The sequence below is a fragment of the Prosopis cineraria genome, unplaced genomic scaffold (assembly GCF_029017545.1).
Source record: "Prosopis cineraria cultivar Desert tree isolate PC_DT_omini unplaced genomic scaffold, ASM2901754v1 PC10, whole genome shotgun sequence".
Taxonomy (NCBI): domain Eukaryota; kingdom Viridiplantae; phylum Streptophyta; class Magnoliopsida; order Fabales; family Fabaceae; genus Prosopis; species Prosopis cineraria.
In genome coordinates, this window is record NW_026555341.1 from 7,278,452 (window position 1) to 7,299,904 (window position 21,453).

At 35.2% G+C, this 21,453-nt stretch overlaps 3 protein-coding genes across 3 annotated transcripts; all 3 read left to right on the forward strand.

The window, feature by feature from the left end:
* Window positions 1-4,197: 4,197 nt before the first annotated feature.
* On the forward strand, window positions 4,198-6,156 carry LOC129322021 (protein ROH1). Its single transcript, XM_054968051.1, has one exon. The coding sequence runs from the start codon at window positions 4,547-4,549 to the stop codon at window positions 5,729-5,731; it is 1,185 nt and encodes a 394-aa protein (XP_054824026.1). The 5' UTR covers window positions 4,198-4,546; the 3' UTR covers window positions 5,732-6,156.
* A 1,593-nt stretch (window positions 6,157-7,749) lies between these two features.
* LOC129322020 (monodehydroascorbate reductase, chloroplastic/mitochondrial) lies at window positions 7,750-12,930 on the forward strand. The gene is made up of 17 exons (XM_054968049.1): window positions 7,750-7,985; window positions 8,091-8,256; window positions 8,366-8,465; window positions 8,616-8,693; window positions 8,928-8,999; window positions 9,264-9,382; window positions 9,469-9,553; window positions 9,857-9,946; window positions 10,169-10,270; window positions 10,414-10,503; window positions 10,660-10,740; window positions 11,295-11,366; window positions 11,446-11,540; window positions 11,648-11,736; window positions 11,875-11,937; window positions 12,170-12,210; window positions 12,476-12,930. Exons 1-17 carry the CDS (start codon window positions 7,976-7,978, stop codon window positions 12,590-12,592), a joined length of 1,470 nt encoding a protein of 489 aa, XP_054824024.1. The 5' UTR covers window positions 7,750-7,975; the 3' UTR covers window positions 12,593-12,930.
* Window positions 12,931-14,381: 1,451 nt separating this feature from the next.
* LOC129323112 (heavy metal-associated isoprenylated plant protein 39-like) lies at window positions 14,382-15,763 on the forward strand. Its single transcript, XM_054969680.1, has 3 exons — window positions 14,382-14,710; window positions 14,955-15,030; window positions 15,196-15,763. Exons 1-3 carry the CDS (start codon window positions 14,705-14,707, stop codon window positions 15,516-15,518), a joined length of 405 nt encoding a protein of 134 aa, XP_054825655.1. The 5' UTR covers window positions 14,382-14,704; the 3' UTR covers window positions 15,519-15,763.
* The last annotated feature ends 5,690 nt before the right edge of the window (window positions 15,764-21,453 follow it).

Sequence of the window (21,453 nt, forward strand, 5' to 3'; positions counted from 1 at the left end):
AAAAGCTTGATGAGCCACTTAATTTACACATTTATCAGCTTCTTTAAAAATATGGTCAAAAGCGACTGTCTAATTTTTCATAATAAATTTTTTGATATTATTGATAGTTACAGCTAATGAATGATTACTGGAGAACTCTTTGAATATAATTTGTAAGATTTTAGTGTGGATATCTTTCTTAATTTGTAGTCATGAAGTGTCGTTATCCAAACATGCAAAATATGTAAGGAGAATCCATGGGCACCTGAAGGTGAAATATAACACTGAAGGCCCAAATTAAGAAACTCTTAATCAAAAGTGGCCCAAGAAGATTGGTCTCGCAGGCAATGTGCAGGATAATATTTGTAAACGATAAACTGAATAGATCAATTGTAGCAGCTAGATGCATTACAGTATCACACATCCTAGTCAAAATAAAAAATTAATATAAAGTCGGTGCTTTCATCTCTTCTAAGTTATGCCATGCGACCAATGAGCTCTTATCCAATAATGTGCTCGACGATATATCAGGAAAATAAAAGCAAAAACTTTAATTTCTCTGGAATTTTTCAAATGAATGTAAAAAAAAATTTAAAAAAAAAAAAAAAACTCGCTGCTTGGCTTGTAACGGGATCGGGTTACACAAGACAAAAGGACAGAGGTCTTGGAGTGAAAAAGCTCAAAATATTAACTGCATTGTGAAACTAATCTGATGTGAGGTAATCATGATGAATCCCAATAAACTTAGGGTGAGAATCATGCACAATAAATATAAATGCCAACCCGATCGTATATACTACTTAAGATTTACAGACCAACATCTGCTTCTTACGCAGGGGCTAGCATCTGCAGTATCTGGGAGAATTTCAGAGAGAACATTGGTTGGAGAGTCGATCGGAGAGGGCTTATGACAAAAATTTAAAATTTTCTTTTGAAGCTGCTTTTGAGACCGCCTCCAACCCGAAGTTATCAGAATTAAAGCCGGTATGAGCCAAAAAGAGTGTGTCCTTTAGGCTACAAGTTTTTTGACTCCTCTCTTCACTTGGTTTCTGATTAGCAGCATTAGAGCCAAAGAGATTTGGTTAAAATTAATCAAGGTGTCCAGACTAATATTTTCTCTCCCTTTCTGGAGTATTGAAGTAGGTAGATCGTTACTTAGAAAAAGCTCTTTGTACGCATGTTTGCCAGTCCGGCGGTCCTTATGGAAATCTAGATGATGCTATCTTTATTATATACGAAGATGATATACTTGAGGGGATATTGTTTTCTTTTACACCCAAAAGAGTCATAGATGATCTCAAACTTGAAGCCACGGGATGAATATATTATCACGTTGAATTGAAGAGATGCACTCAAGATGGATGTCATCTTAAATATGTTGGGTCAAATTTGATATCGACAGTTATGTCAGCCATAGAGGTTTTGCCCACTTAGTTATATATATATATATATATATATTATGGAGGCGTGATTAGTGACAAGTACGTACTACAAGTGGATAAAAGATTTTTCAAAGAAACCTGGTTATCAAAAGCAGTACCACTGCCATACTTTTAGGTATCCTTAAAAAGCTTAAATTCTGTTGGGAAGAGAGGTATTGGAAATTGTTGTCTTTCGTGAAAAAAATTTGGGTGAAAAATGCATGTCTTTTGTAATTTCATGGAGGCTCATGCACAACGAAAATTAATATATTTAAATAGTCTTTAATTTGACCCCCCCAAAAAAAAGTCATGTTACAACACTTTAATAATAACCTCTAGGACTCAGACACTAGTTCAGCCAGAGATCATGCATCATACCATAATGAAAAAACTGTAGAATATCAGGTGAAAGCTTTATTTTTCAATAGAAAAAGTACTTCAACATTAACTTATTATGAAGAAAAAACTTATTTTCCTGAGAGTTGTATGGTGTTCTGAGGGTTGTATGGTGGTGTCTTTGTCACTACGTGACTTAAGTCATCATCTCTGGCTTAAAATAATGATAAAAAATTAAAATATAAAATATCATCTGTCTAATAGAAACATACTAAATTTTAAATGTGTGAAGTTGCAAGCTCAAACTGCGAGTCTAACGATAGATCAAGTTAATGTTTGACATGTGAAAGAGTCATGTGGCATAGTTGATTTTTTTTTTTTTGGTTTCCTTTTTTGGACCAAAATCATATAATTTTGTACTTATGTATTAATCAAACATTAGAAATTATGGAGGCGACTTATGGGGAGAAATATGCGGACCACACAAACAAGCAAAAGAGGCAATAATGAGAGGGAGGGAGGGAGAAAAAAAGCGACAATTGGCAAATGGTGGTTATGACAGTTAGGATCCAAATCCCGACCAATTAGAGATGCAGAACCACAATACAATACTAATCTAATTCTAGCATTACAGCCACTGATCACTAATAATCTTGCCGGCGAATCTTTGCTTGACCTCACCGATCCTTCTACGAAATTGACCAGCTTTTGAGAGCATTAAGCGCCATGCCATTTACTAATTTACTGGTACTCAAACTCTGATGGCAAGTCCACAAGTACTGATCACTAGTATTACTATGAGTGCAGCGTATGAAAAAGGAGTGTTGTGGAAAAATCAAAAAGGGTAGATTATTGGTCCCTAAAAACCGCGTTTGGATGCAGTAGGACCCCATTTCTCGAAATTCATCTTCATCTCCTACCACACGACAATGCTCAGCAGACAGCTTGTCCCTCCCTCCTCTTCTTCCTTTCCAGATTTTTATTGGCGCCATACATGTTGCTCCTTCCTTGTCTCTGTTTCATTTATTAGTTTGGTTTTTTGGGTTTTCGACGCTACACTCCACTTTTTGTTTTAAATATTTCTCAACCAATACGTGTAATAGACTCGATCACTATTGAAAGGACCTCTTGTCGATATATATCCCCAAGAATCCAAGCGTTTTTCATTTCTGTTTGCCTTCTTCATTAAAGACAACACATTTTAATTTCAGCGCGTACACAAATGAGATGGGACTATCATTTTCATCAAAATATTTCAATTTATCTTGAAATACAGCATTTTATTCATTGATCAAGTTAAAACAACATTTCTGTCAGCAGCGCAAACCACCCGATATTTGGCGATTAGTAGCTTTTATTTACTGTATAAATTTTGGAGATTAAATATGCTAAAATCATAGATTTGAAATTTCTAGATACATAACAGATCACAGATTATTTTTCAATCAACCAGAATGTAATTAAATCGAGCATTTAAATTGCATTTTAAAATTCAGCCTCAATCAACAAGGTTCACTTTTGAAAGTTGAAATAATGTCTTCGGAACAAGACAAATGCTGCCCCATCGCAAACCAGCTGGAATTGAAGCTTGGAAGAGGAAAAAATACGAGTAAAAGTAAATCCATCCGCTCCAAATGTCAACGCGTTACTATTTGAGAAATTGATAAGTAAGCATCTTACAAAAATATTAATATTAAATTAAAAATTTTAGTATTAAAATATAATAAAATAAGTATTAAAATCTCAAAACATCAGTATTAAAAAAATTAATTTAATATTAATATTTTTACAAAATTTTTATTTATCATTCTCCCTTACTGTTTGTCTAGCTTATTATAGCAGTATTATTATATTACTTTTGTCACTTTTGGCTACAAAAAGCAAATAATTAACCGTGTGGCGGAAGGTGAAGGTCGGTGCCCAAAGTTTCAAATTTACCTTTGGACCCTCATCCATTGTCGTCTCTTCATGTTGCTTCATCATGGTTAGATTCTTTGTCTGATTGTCTCTAACAAGTGAATCATTCCGGAACACAAATTCTCACTCTCTCACACACAACAACAACAACAACAACAACAACAACAACAACAACAACAACAACACCACCACGAACTCTTTTTCCAAGCCCCCTTTAGTGCCACAATCAACGCCATCATGGCCATATGGCTAATCTAAATAAAGATATAATCGTGTTCCTTTATCTTTTACCAAGAAATACAAACTACCAAAACGACCTCAACTTCCAAATCAACGACCTTCCTGACCCTATCCCCTTGAATCTCTCTTTAATCTATTCATTTAATAGCGCGTCACGCGAGTATTTCTTTTCTTCATCTGCTTATTTGGGTGGATAAGAAAGGATAGAAAAGGGAATAGAAATAATTGGGGGGGGGGCACAACGGAAAAAAAGTAGGGGATATTTGAGGAGGTGGAGGTGCCAGCACAGAGAGCAAAAAGTCAAAAAAGAAGGAGAGGGGAGGGTGTATGGAGCATCGTGCGGGCGCGCAGGAGGGAATCAAAATGAACAAGCGGAGGTGTTTGAGCTGGTCAGAGGAACTTGGACATGTTTTTCTGTCGCTTTTGCCTCTGAGCCTCTGAGATTCTACGTCTCAGGGTGTGGGCTGAGTCAGTCACAAAACTACGCGTTCCCTTACAATGCCTCCGACGAATTTGCTTCCTCTACTTCTTTTTCACTTCCTTCTCTGATTGCTTCATTCCCTTTTTCCCCTCTCTCATCTCTCTCTCTCTCTCTGTCTCTCTCTCTCTCTCTGTGAGTTGATCCAAGAAGGGGAGGAAGAAAGCAAAACAAAATGCCTGCCACAGATTATCAAGGCTCTTTTCTGGGCCGAATAAGTATCCGTCGGAATCAGGTGATGGCTATGGAAGGCAGCCATGACCAGGAAGTAGAGGACCTCGAGCTTTTCCAGAAGCACGTTAGTGACCGATTCGCCGATCTCTTTTCGCCACCGTCCGAAGATTCCACCGCCGATGCCCTCCTCTCCATCAGCTGGCTCCGGAAGCTCCTCGACACGTTTCTCTGCTGCGAAGCCGAATTCAAGGCCGTTCTCATAATGGGCCGTGACCCTTCGCATATCTCCAAGCCTCCTCTCGACCGTCTCGTCCCCGAACTCCTCGACCGTGTTGTCAAAGCTCTCGATATCTGTAATGCGCTGTGTCTCGGTGTCGAGTCCGTGCGGAACGTTCAGAAACTCGCCGAGATAGCCGTCTCTGCTCTGGAACAGAGGCCGATTGGTGATGGCCAGGCTCGACGCGCCAAGAAGGCGCTACACTCCCTGATCACGGCGATGACGGCGGAGGATAAGGACGGCAGCGCTGCCAAGTCGACGGAGAGAGCCTGGTCTTTTGGCAGGAGGGGTGCTAGCAGCGCTCCGGTGAACAAAGAGCGTGTCTCGGGGCAATTCCGATCGCTATCGTGCAGCATGGCGAGGAATTGGTCTGCTGCCAAACAAATCCACGCCATGTTGTCCAATATGGTGGCACCGCGAGGCGCGGAGTCATCTGGTTTGGCCTCTCCTATCTATGTAATGAGCACGATATTTGTGTTTGTGATGTGGACTCTGGTGGCGGCTATCCCATGTCAAGAGAGAAACGGGCTGGGGACTCATTTTCCTGTGCCGAGGCAATTGGGTTGGGCTCAACCTATGATAGGGTTGCAGGAGAAGATCGCAGAAGAGTGGAAGAAGAAGGAGAAGAAAGGGTCTGCGGGACTATTGGAGGAGATGCAGAGGTTGGAGAAGATAGGTCAATCCTTGATTGATTTTACCGATTCGTTTCAGTTTCCCGTGGAGGCAGAACGCCTTGAGGAGGTGAATTCACAGGTGGAAGAGTTAGCAGATATTTGCAGAAAGATGGAAGAAGGTCTGGTACCTCTACAGCAGCAAATCAGAGAGGTATTTCATAGGGTTGTGAGGAGCAGATCAGAGTTTCTCGACGTCTTGGAACAGGCTGGGAAATTATCTGCGCCCACTGTGTAAAGATCAAAGGCAGCTTCTTCTTCTTCTTCTTTTACTGTTCACTCTCTGCAGCTTCTCAAGGGTTCCTAACTGAAAAGACCTCCAAGGTTTGGGGCTAGTTTCAAAGTTTTTAAGAGGCTTCCAGTTACAATTAATTGCTCTTTACCTGAGCCTTCAATGTAAGTAGTTATAGGATTTTTTTTTTAATTTGGTATTTTTATTTGGGTGGAGAAGCATTACATCGTTTCACCGACCGAGTTGCGCGACTGGTAACGTTGTCGCCTAGCCTGATATGCACTCTTGTTCTGGAATCTGTATTTTTTCTCTCCTAGCTTTGATCGCCGGGTGTCTCCTCAAGCAGCGTTGTTAAATTTGGGCTCGGGAGAAAATGTATATAGCTATATATATATATATATATATATCAAGTCAGTGACTTTGGATCTTAATGTTCTGGTACGCCTCCATGGCTCTATCTAAATTCATGCTGTGCTCTTGAAGTCAAGACTTGACGCCAGCTGATTGAACAACAAATTCGATCTATTTATTCCTCTGCTTCAGCAGAGAAACAACGTTGTCATTTGTACGCTCCCCGCCGACAAAAACGTCAAGATTTCATCTCCAACTGGGTAGAAGTGAGTACCAAATCGAGGATAGGTCTATCCTCGTCATGCTCTGAGGCATGCCCTGTGGCAATCTTCTTGCTTAACTTCAGAGACTGACAAAATTACTAGGGAAAAAAAGTATACGTAGTTTTTGGTAGTTGGTATGCTAATTCTAAAATAGCTGGAAGTTGTAAAATTATTAACATAGGAAGAAACTAAAGCCTTGTATTTACACTGGATGACTACATAGCCTCTTGAACGGACAATGGAATAGATTTTATTTTTTTTTTAAATTTCAGAAGGGATGTCTTATGCCTAGGCATTAAGTATTTGGTAAATGATAGGTGTGCTGCATGCTTGTCCAAGATGTCTGATTTCTGTGTCTTATTCTGATGTCTACGCTTAGTCAGGCTCTGCCTTCAACATAAATCCATGCTGGGCTTTGCCTTCATTTGTTTCCCAGCAATTTATCGCCTCTTTCTTGTTCTCGTTCTCGTTTTTCTCGTTCCATAATGCATAGTGCCTTGTCCGTATATTCTCAGTTCAGTCTTTCTGCGCATTTAAAGCCCAAAAATTCACAAAAGCCTACAAAGCTTAAAATTCATGTTTGACGAGGTAACATCGTATCTGGGTGACTGGGTCCAAAACCCGGTTTGATATAATAGGTTGGATTGACAACATAGATGTGAGTTTAGGAGGATTCGATTCTGAACTTGCAGAATTGTAAAGACCCATTCCATTTGAGGTGTACTGCAGAAGTATAAAGTCCCAATCCATTCCGAACGCAGAAAGGCAAGCTTGTGAACCCAGCCAACATTTCAAATTTGGTTCTATCACGTCAAGTATATTTGGAAAGAATTTGTGTTAAAAGAATATTAATTAATTGCATTGTCTCTGTGTGTTTATTAAAAATGTCTAGCAACAATAGACGTAGGAACATCAACTGATATTAACAATGCTCGGTTTTAGTTGTTGATTTTTTTAAAAAATAAAGTTTGAGAGAGGACGTGGTAAATGATGGTAGGTTTAGAGGGTTTTTTTTGTTTCAATTAAATTTTTCTATCTTCATTAATTTTTAATTTGGTTGGAAAATGGATAAGAGGGAAAGGAAGGAAAACTTTTAAGAAGTTCGATTTTTTAATTAGATAAGCAGGGTTGAAATTTTTTTTGATAGAAAGATGTAAAAAGAAAGAATAAGAAAGATCAATTAAAAATTTTCAGTCATACTTTTTTCTTTTTAAAATCAAACTCATTAAAATATTTTACATAGCTAAAGTTTAATTTAATGATAGTTGCATCTTTGGTAAAATAATAATAATAATAATAACGTCTATAAATAAAAGAAGTCCAAAACGACGTCGTAAGAAAGCTTCATAGTCATCCACCTACCAGAAAAAAGGCGATGGCTTCGTTTTTTTCTTCATTGAGAGATCACTTCGACTTGAGAATTGCGCTACAAACAGTGAACTACCCGCCTAGTTTCGCTAGCTCATCTGTCCATATAGCAATTCTAAAACTCCTTGCTCCAGACACTGCCCTTTTTTAATACTCGAATCTGGATTTGACATCACGTCCCTTGGACGCCTTCTAGGGCCAAGGATCCTTCTCTTATAAAATATTATCATCGACATTTATCGGTTATTTAATCCATTACAAAGCGTCAATGTCTTCAGGTTCCATCCAGTGTTACTTCTTCACTGTTCTGCTCCTTTCCTATTTGATTCTATTCACACTTCTCATTTTTCGTGATTTCTATTTTCTGGGTGTGTGAGCAACAGTTCATAGATTCACAATGGCGGCCATTTCCAGTTCCTTGTCCCTTAAGCACGGCCTCTCACTTTGGTGTCCTCAAGCCGGCTCTCTCAATCGACCTAATCATTCTTCTTCAATCCCGTTCAGAACATTCTCGAGATGCTACGCCGCTTTCGCTAATGAGAATCGGGAGTCTGTTCCTCACCTTTACTGTTTCTACTTCCATTTCTATTTGACTTTGAATATGTTGACCTCTTCCTTTTCTTTTTCCCCCCTTTTAATTATCTCCCAATTACTGCAGGTGTGTGATCGTTGGGGGTGGAAATGCCGCGGGATACGCTGCTCGAACTTTCGTTGAGCACGGCATGGCGGATGGACGTCTATGTATTGTGACTAAAGAGGTTACATGACCTGGCTGGTCACCCACGTTGCATTTTCCTATATTCACTGGGTCCTTTGTGCTCATTTCTATAGCTATAAGTTCCATCTCTTGTGAATTGTGATTTTGATCTCTTTCTGTTTTTTTTTTTTTTTTTGAATTCACCTAACAGGCATATGCGCCTTACGAGCGTCCGGCTTTAACAAAAGGTTATCTATTCCCGCCAGATAAGAACCCTGCGCGTCTTCCTGTACGACCTTACTCTTTTAGGCGTATATGGTGAACTTATGAATTGTTTCTTTACAGGAAATTTTCGTCAGTCATAGCAAGGCTTGAAAGTATAATATTGATTGAACTATGTTCTGAACTATTGTACTTCAAATATTACTATTATGTATAAAGCGGCTGCCTTTCATGCTTTGTTGTATCTCCTTCATAGAAGTTACAATGTGAAGTCACAATTGTGCCTTTAATCTTTTAATAGGGATTTCACACTTGTGTTGGATCCGGTGGGGAGAGGCAGACTCCAGATTGGTATGAAGAGAAAGGGATAGAGGTAGTATTTGTTTTTGCTCTTGCTATCACTTTATCTGTTGTGGATGATTTTCTCGTTTTCCATGCCAGTAAAAGTTCATTTTCTATCATGCGTGGAGCAATGAATATAGGATTACTTGAAATTGAATGGCAAAATCTTGTAATCTGATTATTTAATCTAGTGTTATGGAAAGGTTTTTATGCTAGGGAAGAAGAAGAACTATGGTCTGATGCTTTCCAGTTTTCATTTTTTTAATGGTTTATTTCAAGCTGTTTTATTGTGCAGATGTTATATCAAGATCCAGTAAAGAGCATTGATATTGAACAGCAAACGTTGACAACAAATTCAGGAAAACTGCTCAAGTATGGCTCACTTATTATTGCCACAGGATCTACAGCCTCCAGGTATCTGTCTGTTTTCTTTTGGTTTTCAAGTTTTATATGCAATAACTGGTGCAGAAAATCATCTATCTTGACTATCTTGCTTTTAGGTTCCCGGAGAAAATTGGGGGAAATCTACCTGGTGTTCACTACATCCGTGATGTTGCAGATGCTGATTCACTAGTCTCATCATTGGTAATCTTATTCATTCCAATAATGTAATTCAATGTTCCTTTGATTTGAGCGGCGAATTTGATCCTGTAGCTCCTTATAATGATTTGATTATTTGATATGCAAGCCTTCAAAATTTTATTTTTTGTAGTCAGTCCTTAGAATTTTTCTGAGGATATTAATATGCCAACCCAGAATAAGCATAACTTCAGTGTGAATTGAGAGAAGTTACGACTGCTGTTTATTTCATGCAAATGATACTTCAAAATGAGTTTATTGTTTAAAATGTAATGTCGATCAAATAAATTAATCTTAACACATTTTTAGGGGAAAGCACGCAAGGTAGTTGTAGTTGGAGGTGGTTATATAGGAATGGAGGTTGCTGCTGCTGCTACTGGTTGGCAGCTTGATACAACAGTACGTATTCTGCCTCCATCAGTATTTTTATTGCTGGGTTTTTCTGGTTGACAATTTCCATGTAAAACTTCCATCGTTTTATTTTATCATTTTCAGCTGTGCCTTAGACAATATTGGTTTTACCCTCCATACATTTCTGCTATTAATTAAAGATAGCTGGCCATTTTGTATAATAGTTTTTATCTGCTAATTCAGAACTTTTTACGTGTCCTTTGAAAATAGATTATATTTCCAGAGGATCATTTATTGCAAAGACTATTCACTCCTTCTCTCGCTCGAAGATATGAAGAACTCTACCAAAAGAATGGTGTCAAAATCTTAAAGGCAATCCCTCATTCCGTTGTCCTCTCTTTCTCTTGGTCTTCATATTGTTTTAACTCCTAACCCATCTTTAATGTTGGTGCAGCCATTAATTTCTCCAAACTCTTCCCCTAATTTTTCTTTCTTTTAAATTTCATATCCACCAGGGTGCCTCTATTAAAAACTTGGAAGCTGGTTCCAATGGGCATGTAACTGCTGTGAAACTTGGAGATGGATCTACTATAGAAGCAGATACAGTAATAAAATATTTATATATTTTCATATCTGACTGTAACTTAATTCTTGTTTAATTGCACCTCTAATAATATTCAACTTACTGCACTATATAATAGAGGTGCTATCATCATAGAAGGAGGACAAATTCAATAAACCGAATCGCTTTTGGCTTGCAGGTAATTATAGGCATTGGAGCGAAACCTGCAGTTGGTCCCTTTGAGAGGGTGGGTCTGAATAAAGATGTTGGTGGTATACAGGTGAGTCTAATGAAGGATAGAATGTTGGCAACGAAATTCATGATCAATACTCTTTTTTCAAAAAAGAAAAATACTCCCGCCAGTCTTATTTATAAATAATTTCTACCAATCTCATCAATATAACTACAACAAAAGTACAAAGAATAAAATTTAGTAAAATTACAAATATAACCCTCAAAAAGTAAGTAAACTATATAATATTAATTTTTTTGTTTCTCTCTCTCTTACTTTTTAAGGATAGTTTAGACATTTCATTTAAAATAAAATATCATTATCAATCCAACGACTTATAAAGTAGATCACTTCATCCTTCTAGAAGGTGATTGATAAAGTGGACGGGGGGAGCATCTATTATAGATGTTGTAACGATGCTTTCCTTCACTTTTTTTTTCTTTTGCAAGACTGTTTTGAAATTAGCCATTTTATTGATTTTTGAAGATCATGTACAGTTTCTTCAAGTCACCCCAATTTGCAGATGGAAGTTGAGTGTTTATAAGCTCAAGCCCCAAATCAGAGTCTGAAGGACTTCATCTAAATGTATCTGCCTATTTCAGGTGGATGGTCAATTTCGGACAAGTATTCCTGGAATCTTTGCCATTGGTGACGTAGCAGCTTTCCCATTGAAGGTCTGCCATTCTTGAGTTGAGTTAAGTTGTGATCACTCATTTTCAACATGAAATCATGTATTTATGAAAAACTGAACAGATATACAATCGTATCTCCCGAGTTGAACATGTGGATCATGCTCGTCGATCTGCACATCACTGTGTGAAAGCATTACTCAGTGCACAAACTCACACGTATGTTGGATCTTCTGTTCCTCTGACTTGACTTCTCGAACGTCAGTTTTGGTGAGCTTCCCCCCCTCCTTCGGGTAATTGAACATTCTTTTTTTGATGATTTTCAGGTATGATTATCTTCCATACTTCTACTCAAGGGTGTTTGAATATGAAGGGAGCCCCAGAAAAGTTTGGTGGCAATTTTTCGGAGACAATGGTAAAGATCAATTTCAATAATATATGATTGCCACTTTACCTTAGAAAAAAAATACACACACACACATATATGATTGCCACGTCTTTTTATGAAATTTCAATCACTTATTGCTCTTACTGTTGATTTTGCTTTGTACAGTTGGGGAAACTGTTGAAGTCGGGCATTTTGATCCTAAAATTGCTACTTTCTGGATTGAATCTGGTAATTGGGTTTTTTAGTTTCTTTCCCTCATGTATTGACACTGGACCGTACATCTGTGTGAATGTATAGGAGGGTAGTTTGTGTGCGTGAATGCATTAAGTATTTCTGTGGGAAAAGAAAACACTTTTTCCCCATGATTCGCGGTTACTGCCCACCTTGTGGGATAAAGCTGCTGCTGCTGCTTCTTGTTGATTCACTGTTACTGAGAAAGTGAAAACTTGATGCATTGCAGGAAAGCTAAAAGGAGTCCTCCTTGAAAGTGGGAGCCCTGAGGTACTTAACTGCTCTATCCTCAACGATACTAATATAGTTGAAATAAGAAAACAGGATATGCACATTAATTTGTTCGTCGCAAAGGGACAGGTTTATGGAAAGTTTTTCTGGTTTTTTTGAAGTTCAAAATTTGGACCTTGAAAAAGTAGAAGAGAGTAGTGCTTGTTGAGTAGAAAGACATTGATAATCATAGAGAAGAATTCCTGCTATCTTGGTCACATAGCTAACCATACCTGGAAAACTGATAATGTGTCGTATGATTCAGGAATTTCAGCTGCTTCCCAAACTTGCCAGAAGTCAGCCTGTGGTTGATAAAGCCGAACTTGAAAAGGCATCTTCAGTGGAAGAGGCCCTAGCCCTTGTTGGGGCATCCTTGGGTTGAAGCTGCAATGTTTGTCCAAACATCCATTCTGTATTTCATCTTCTTTTACGGCTGATGCCAGTGATTATCAGCCATCACTGGAGATCACTCCTTTAAGGGAAGAGATCTTTTGATCTTTCATGTCAAATATTTCACTTGAGGGGACTTGACGCCATATGACGTCTCCGTAAATCCTTAATAATTGAGTCTTCCTACTTGCAACGTCAATTTTGTTCTTGACATCTGCTGAGCGCTTATAGGGACGCCAAATTCCAAATCATGTATAACTTGCACAGTATCTTTGCTCAGTTGGCCTCTAATATTATCTAGCTGCTTGATTAGCTGGGAACTATTAACCATTTTGCCAGACGTTGGATTTGCGTGTGCTATTTTGCAAAATCCAAGCCATTGTAGAATTAGTGATGCTAGATAATTTATTCAATTATACTGTGAAAATTAACTAATTGAGATGAAGGTAGAGAAAATTAGAACGGAGAAGTGTATTCTATATTTGTGAAAATTAACCAATTGAGATGAAGGTAGAGAAAATTAAGAACGGAGGAGTGTGTTATATTATTCTTTTGGTGCCGCATCCATGATACAAGTGCTGTTCTAGCTGCTACTTTCTTTTAGTTTGGTTAATGAAAGTATGAAACAAAAGAATCACCAATTTAGATAGTTGCTCTCATTGCAACATATAATTCTTCACCCTGGTTTGCTTTTTGTCCCTCGATGGTTTCTTTGTGCATGCTATGGGGAATTGAAAATGCAATTTAATTAAGGGCTCGTTTTTCTTATTGGCTTGACATGAGAAGTAGCGGAAAGGGATTTGCCTTGGTTTTTAACCCCCAGAAGTTTAATTTTTACAAAGAGAAATGCCAATGAGCTAAACCACCAGAGACTCGTTAGTCGTTATCCCTGGCACATCAGTTTTTTCCCTTGGCCGAAAAAGAAATTTGTTAAACAAACACGTCACAGTACATAAAGAACAAAGCAAGATTTAAAAAAAAAAAAAAAAGGCTGAGAAGTGAAAACCGATCCGAGATTCTTGTGTATAGAATATAGATGTAGCCGACGCTGAGTTCAGAGATATATATATATATATAGTTGGCAAATTAACGATCGCCGTAGAATTCTTGTGGTTGTGGGGAAGTAGACGACTTTTCGGGCCTTTTCAAGTACCGCTCAGATAACGTGTCAATTAACCAAAAACGCCTTTGGGCGAATGCACTTTCAAACTACCATTGCATGAATAGACCATAAAATTAAAGAAGAGGTGGCAATGTAGCATAGAGATTTTCATAATCAAGGGAGATTGATATACGATTTTGCTCTGGCAAATAAATAACGGCGCTGTAACAAGTTAGCCCACTGTGCCTGTTTAGTTTTGTGTCTGTAGTGTGTACATATAAACTCGATTAAGGACGGTAAGTCCCTGTCAGCGTGAGAATTACAAGGCGAATGAATTGAAGTGGGAAAAAGTTGGGCTTTTGTTTCGAAAGCGACAACGTGGAGAGGCAGCATATCGCATAGATTCAGAACTAACTGCCAAGGCCATAAACCTTAAAAAATGGAGCGCCAACGTGGATAATCCCTTCAGTATAACTTGGGAAAAGCTCTTTAACATTAAACAACATGTTTTCCCCAACCTCAAATAATTATTCTCATTTGATATAAATCAAAATCCGAATCACTGTGCGTAACTATTTATCTCCATTTTTTATGCTTTAAAAACAAATCTGCTCTACCAGTCTGTAATCTATTTTCTCCAGCAAACACCTATATTTTGTTTTATCCTGTATGGCGGCCATTTGGAGGAGTCTCCGGAAGATGGGACACTGGAACAGTGAGGCGTTGGCCTTACGTCAATGAGTGATCGTGCGATTGGTTCCTTGTTTGTTCATCTCACGCTCTCTTTAATCAAAGGGGCAATTTGTCTGACTTCGTTTTAGACTCTCATTGAGTCCCTTCTTTCTCTGCTCCTCTAAACCTCATTCCCTCTTCCTCTTCCTCTCCTCTTTATTGTCACACACACACACACACGCTCTTCCTCTCCCTCTCTTTCCGTCAGGATTACTCTAGAATAGTATTTCAACAGTCCAATTTGTTGTCAGAATTCACGATCAAAGGGAAATGAAGGTCAGACTTTTCACTCTCTGTTTTCTCTTCCTCTTTTCTTTATTGGTATGAGTTACAGTATCTTCCCTCTCCGTTTTCCTGATTTTCTGAATTTTGATGTCTTTCTATCACCTCCACTCTGTTTGCTGTGCTTCTTTCTCGAATCTTGCTCTGCTTCTTTCTTGAATCTCATGTCTCCGTCATGATCCACCTGTTTTGTTGGGTCCTTTCCCATATAAGTTCTTATTTACGGTGCTATTTGCAGAAGGTGGTGCTGAAGTTGGATTTGCACGATGACAAAGCAAAACAGAAAGCCATGAAAATGGTTTCTAGCCTTCCAGGTACTCCTGCAAGTCTGCAACCTCAGTCTTGTTGGGTCTACCCATCCGAAATTATTACCTCTTTCGTTTTTATTAGTTTATTTACGATCAAATTTTCCCAAAGAAGAGACCTTGTCCATACTGATTAATTGCCACAGAGAAGCAGAACTAATGTGAAGTGTGCAGGGATTGACTCCATAGCCATGGACATGAAGGAGAAGAAACTGACAGTAATAGGGGACATAGACCCGGTGGACGTGGTGAGCAAGCTGAGGAAAGTGTGGTACACAGAGATATTAACAGTGGGGCCGGCCAAAGAGCCGGAGAAGAAGAAGGAAGAAGGCAAGAAAGACGAAGGCAAAGCGAAGAAGGAAGATGACAAGAAGAAAGATCCAAATGAACAGGCTGCTGAGCTTGCCAGGCTTTACAGAGCTTATAATCCCTACATGACTACATACTATCAGGTTCATAGTGCTGAAGAGAATCCCAATGCTTGTGTTATTTCTTAATCTTCATGTTCATGTTTTTATTCTCTGTTTGTTTTTTGGTCTATGCTTGTTATATATATGTGATGAATATAATAGTAAGGAGTTCTTGAGAGTTGAGATGAGTCAGGGTTAGGATTGCTTCGTTCACTCGTGTATTTGCAGTGTTTCTCTGTATCTTTGGTGGATTCACTCAAACTTTATATTGTGGCCCTGAGGATTATGTCTCTCTGAAATAACAGAGGCTATAGAGATTTTGAACGAATAAATTTTGGTCTTATCCCTTGAACGAAAGAAATCTGGATTTTTTTTTTTCACAAAAAAGAAATATATAATACATCAGGAAGAGAGATGAAAAGAAATACATAATAGCTTGAAAAAAATCTGATTTTTTTTTTTTTTGGGTGGGAGGTTTAATCTCTACAAGCACATGGATACACAGAATCGGATTGGTAACAATTTATGAGTATAATCTATGGAATAATTAGTTCCTTGTATTCTCATAATTAATTGTTTTCCTTTAAAGTATCATAAACATATAATATTGACAAAAATATGATACGTGATTTAATAATTAAATATCAAAATTCTAAGAATAAGATTGAATAGGTGACAGGGTGTTGTAGGTATTGTTAACTCTTTGACGTCTAGAAAGGTCTGGTGTATTGTAAATTATGATATAGGATGATAATTATATTTGAACTGGGACTGAATGCAAATCCAATTGAGGCCATACGTTGACCTCAGTTTTAATTTTTTGTGAGGTAGCTTTGATTCCTTTGCTAGTTTTGTAAATTATTTATGAAACTTGTGGATTAGGAGGGTTGTCTCAACAACACTATCAACCTTATTGAATTTATAGCTAATAGCATCATAACTCCGTTGATTCTATAGTAATCAAGGGAATGTCATTAAATGTTATTACTTGTTAAATGACTTAATATTTTCAATTAAAAAGTGATTGTCGTATCATATTTAAAAACAATTGTAAAATGTATAATATGGCATCCCACTAATTTGGAAACCACCTCTCTTTATTCATGGGATTGGACGCTCAGCTAGTTCAAAAACAATCTTTTTTCTTAAAAAGTAAAAAAATAAAATCCATGGCATATAATTTTGGGAAATTTTCAGTAAAAGATACAATAAAAATTTAATTTAAAATCTGGATCAATAAAATATAAAATTACATTGCAGGGTTAGGAGATTACATTGAAATTATGTTTTGATGAAAAATAACCAAAATTCCTGTTATTTATTTTAGAAAAAATTAATCATTTGATCATTATGATTTTGACTCAGTCATAACTCAGTCCTTAAAGTTTTGATTCGATTGTAACTCAATTTCTAAACTTTAATTCTTACAATTTAATTCTTATGATTTTAATTATTTAAGATATTGGTTCCTATATTTTAAAAAAATAAAATTATAAAGATTAAAATTATTTTAAAATTTAGGGCTAGTATTTTGAATTACTAAACTATTTTAATATTTATAAATATTAAAATTTTAAAATAATTTTAATATTTATAATTTTATTTTTTAAAAAATGTATGGACAAATATTTAAATGGTTAAAATTATAGGGAAGTTACAAGAGGCAAAATTTAAAAATAAGTTTTAGTTAAGTTAAAACTATAAAGATTAAGTTATAATGAGTTAAAATTTAAAGTTGAATTACAATTGAGTCAAAAATACATAAACTAAATGAGTAATTTTCTCATTATTTAAAAAAAAAAACTCAACCATCGTCCTTCACATATGTTGCATCAAAACATAAAGAGCATTTTAATAAATTTTTACCAAAACATAGTTTTAATTTAATTCCTTGATCCTGAGATGTAATTTGAGATTTTATTGATCTTCATTTTAAATTAAGTTGCTAGATCGTTTATTAAAATTCGACCGTACGTTAGACATCGTCAAAGAAAACTTAAATAGGTAAAGTAGGTAATAGTAGTGGACCAGAAAGACACGGACTCACTGCCGCAGTGTTTTGCATAGCTGAAAAAAAATATATATATTAGAAAAGTGAAATTCCAATACCGTAAAGTCTCAACCAACTACTGTATTATTATTTACCTTTACTGTATTCTTTGACCCTTTCAATTGAAACGGCCCAGTTTTTTTGACCACACCAAAATTGTTAATCTCTCAATTTCAAGTCCCAGCAGTGAAAAATAGGAAGTAAAACATCCTTTCATTTATTTTTTAATTTTAAGTTATTTTTCGCGTGTCAGGAAGTTGAAGTTGGCAAACTACTTATGCTAAAACAAATTGGTTAGTTTTGGAGCCAAAATAAGAAATCTGTTGGAGGGGTCCAACCATTTAACATTCGTTGCTTTTACTTTTAATTTAAGTGTTATATTTCCTCTAATCTTATATACAGGTCAGTTTTTTTAAAAAAAAATTCATGGTTCTTTTTATAAAGTATTTTTGCATAAAAATATAGATCATTGTTTACTTCTTCTTTTTTACTCTTTCACAATTTTTTATAAGTAGAGAGTAAAGACTTACATGAAAAATAAAGTGTATTATTAAATATGATATATTTAATAAAAATAAATTTAATTTTTCTTAGATAACATCAATAATTTAATTATATTTTCTAAACTTTAGTGAGGTAATTAACAATGATTTATATATATGACGAGAGGTAGTACTGCAGAAGCAGATTATCACAACCGAATTCTGCTTGCTTAGTGCTTAACAGATGCATGTTGCAACTTATAATACGCTTCTTCTTTTTTGCTAGTTTTTTTTTAAATAAATAAATAAACATGTCGCCATCTACTATATATTACGATGAGATGATTTCTTGAATAACATGACAGTATCTTATATATTCAATCGCCTAAAAGGTGATATTATTATGTGACTGGTGATGTCAGATATGACATCCTAAGTTTGTTTTCTTTCATTGGTTTAATACTTTAATTAGCAATTCACAGTAAAAATAAACGTATTGTACAAGGCGAGTCGGCCAAGTCCATCTTATTCTTATCATCATCAACACTCAGGCTATAGTTTGTTTAATTTCCCCAGATTTCAAAACAACTTAATATAAATATTATTCTTTATTCTGTTATTAACCGAGGGCAAATCACACAAGCCCTCAGGAGGAACCTGTATCGCCATCTTGTATATGTTTTTCATTGATTAACGGAAGCTAGCAGTTATACTGGGGAAAAAAAAACTAGAAGAAGAAGCTGGGGATATATGTTAAATGATGCTATTTTTTAATTTTAGTTTTGAATCAACGTCTAACTAATCTTGGGTTGTTTTAAATTTACGTTAAATCACCCTTTGCTTACCAACATCATTCTTATCCTGAGATTTGGTTATATAGAGGACAATGGGAAACTGTCTCGACATCAAACGACAAAAGTAATTAGTTCACTAGCAAGAAAGTTAAGTATAGGCGCAAATTAATGGTTTAGTTTTATGTTGATTGTTTTTGCTTGTCAGCAAGTATATATTTGATAATTCTTCTTATAAATTAGTGAATCTCGTTTGTAAATTTTTATTTTGAGAGTTGCAAATCACATGATGGTAAAAGACCTTTGGTCTTTATTTCAAATTTCCAAATCTTTCATCTTAGTTCTTAATTCACCAATCTTTTAGTTTTTTTAATGTCTTCTATGCATCTATATAATAGCAAAACTGCAAGCCACATTTAATGATGACATGTGTTCTTAATTTTATTATGCTTTATTTATTTTTAAAAATAAATAAAATTATCTTACCCTCAAATATCTCCCAATTATTTTAAAAATAAATAAAATTATCTTACCCTCAAATATCTCTCAATTATTTTAACTTTCCATCTACTTATTTATCATAATTTCAAATTTTTAATTTAAAAATAATAAGGAGCTTATTTACTGCAACCAGCATCTAATAACGTCATATAGCCATGATTCTATTTTAACTATTTTTTTAATTTTTAAGAATAAATAAAATTACCTAACCTCCAAATATTTATATATTAATTATTCCAACTTCTTATTAATTTATTTATTTATAATTTAAAATTTTTAATGTAAAAATAAAAGAATATGTATCGCAAGCATGACTGACAATGAAATATGTCCCCAATTCTATTTTGCTTTATTTATTTTTAAAATTTTTAAAAATAAATAAAACTATATTTTATTCAAATATCTCTCCTTTATCTCAACTTTGTATTAACTTATTCATAATTTCATAATTTTAATTTAAAAATAATGAATAAAATTTAAAATTCTAATCTGTATCCCTCTCTCACACACATAAGTAGAACCACGAGCTATTTCGCAATAATGTGTGTTACTTTTAATCAGAATATTTACTCTATCCTTCAGATATGCTCCAACTTTCCTATTTAGATTAGCATTTAAAAATTTATTTAAGTACAAAAATAATTTTATAGTTATTTTCTAAATAATATTAGATTTCTAGTTATATGATTATTTTGTAGGATAGAGTAAATATTCTGATTAGAATTTTTCTTTAGAATAGTTAATTTGATGATATGATGGATTAAAAATATAGGTTAAAACTCTTAGGGATATAATAAATATTATAGAATATTTTCTTGAGATTGAAACTCATGTTTAAGAATTTTTGAGTTAAAATTTAGATCTATATGGTTGAATTTATGTTGAATCTGAGATGTAGGGATAAAATTTTAATTATTAAATATTTATTTAAGTATGAATAGGTATTTTTGAGGTTATAGAAAGGTGATTTGAGACCTCAGAATAATTCTAAAATTTTTAATTTATTTTTTAACGAATTTTTAGAATATAGATGGATGAAATTATAATACTAGAAGTGATTTGAGGCTTAAAAATAGTTTATCAGGGTACAAAAATTTTAGAAAAGAATTTGAGAAGTTAAATGAGGCATAAATCTTAAATTAGTGTTAATATGAATTATAGATCTAAGACTTTTTAATTCTTTAAATTAGAGTTATTTATTTTAATGTAATATTAATATATAGTATTGTGAAATAATTATGTAGATTATATTGACAAAGATAGTGGTAAAAAAGGAGTTGTAAAGGGAAACTTGTTATTCAAGACACAAGGTAACCATTATTAATGTGTTGTGATGGGTGTGTTTGTGAATAGTTATGTGTTGTTTTGTTATTTGGAAAAAATTATGAATTATTAAAAATAAATACTGTTATATACATATTTGAAATTATTGTCAAGTGGATTAAAAATTTATTTTTGTTTATCAAGATGAGATATTATTGTTCGGATATATTTTTATTTGGATATTTGAATGAGGCATGATTTGTCAGGGTATTTTAATGTATGGTGTTAATGGAAATTTCTGTTCGGTTAATTATTACCACGTGGTAAGCCCTCATTGGACCCAATGAATGGCGTGTCGCTTGGTCCAACTCACCTTTGGCCAGGTGATTTGGCGTCCGAGCATGGCGAAAGGAGGATATAAGGTGCAGTCATGCAAATTAAATACTTGTTCGGTTTGTTTGGAAATATTGTGCGATTAAATGTTTTTGTGTGTCCATTTAGCAATCGTATGATTAGTTACATCCGCATGCATCATTACATATTAATTTTTGATTACTGGGACTTTTAAGTCTCATTCCCTGTGGTTAATATTTTTACAGGAGAGAGTCCGGCCGAGAAAGCACCAGAGGCGTAACTTTGATGTATGAGACACCATCTTTTATGTTGCCTCTCATTTTGTATTATGCAATGTATCTTGTGTCAACCTAGGACATTTCTTATTTTGACAACATGTAAATTCTAATTCTTTTTATTAAATGCATTTATATGACCATGAAGATTGTGTTTGTCCCTCTTGATTCATGACCTAATTTGAATATCATGCCATGAGGATCTTGTCTGTCCCTCATAGTTCTAATTGCTTTTTGAGATATTTTAAGACCTGTGGTATATTATCTTGGATGTATCATGGTAGAAATTTTTCTACCATAATAAGG

Bases quoted from the DNA above. Each gene is read 5' to 3' on its own strand.
- LOC129323112 (XM_054969680.1), top strand. The intron at 15,031-15,195 runs GTACTCCTGCAA...TGAAGTGTGCAG, and splicing joins AATGGTTTCTAGCCTTCCAG to GGATTGACTCCATAGCCATG.
- LOC129322020 (XM_054968049.1), top strand. The intron at 8,466-8,615 runs GTTACATGACCT...TTCACCTAACAG, and splicing joins TATGTATTGTGACTAAAGAG to GCATATGCGCCTTACGAGCG. The intron at 9,947-10,168 runs GTACGTATTCTG...CTTTGAAAATAG, and splicing joins GTTGGCAGCTTGATACAACA to ATTATATTTCCAGAGGATCA.
- LOC129322021 (XM_054968051.1), top strand. From the start codon at position 4,547: ATGCCTGCCACAGATTATCAAGGCTCTTTTCTGGGCCGAATAAGTATC.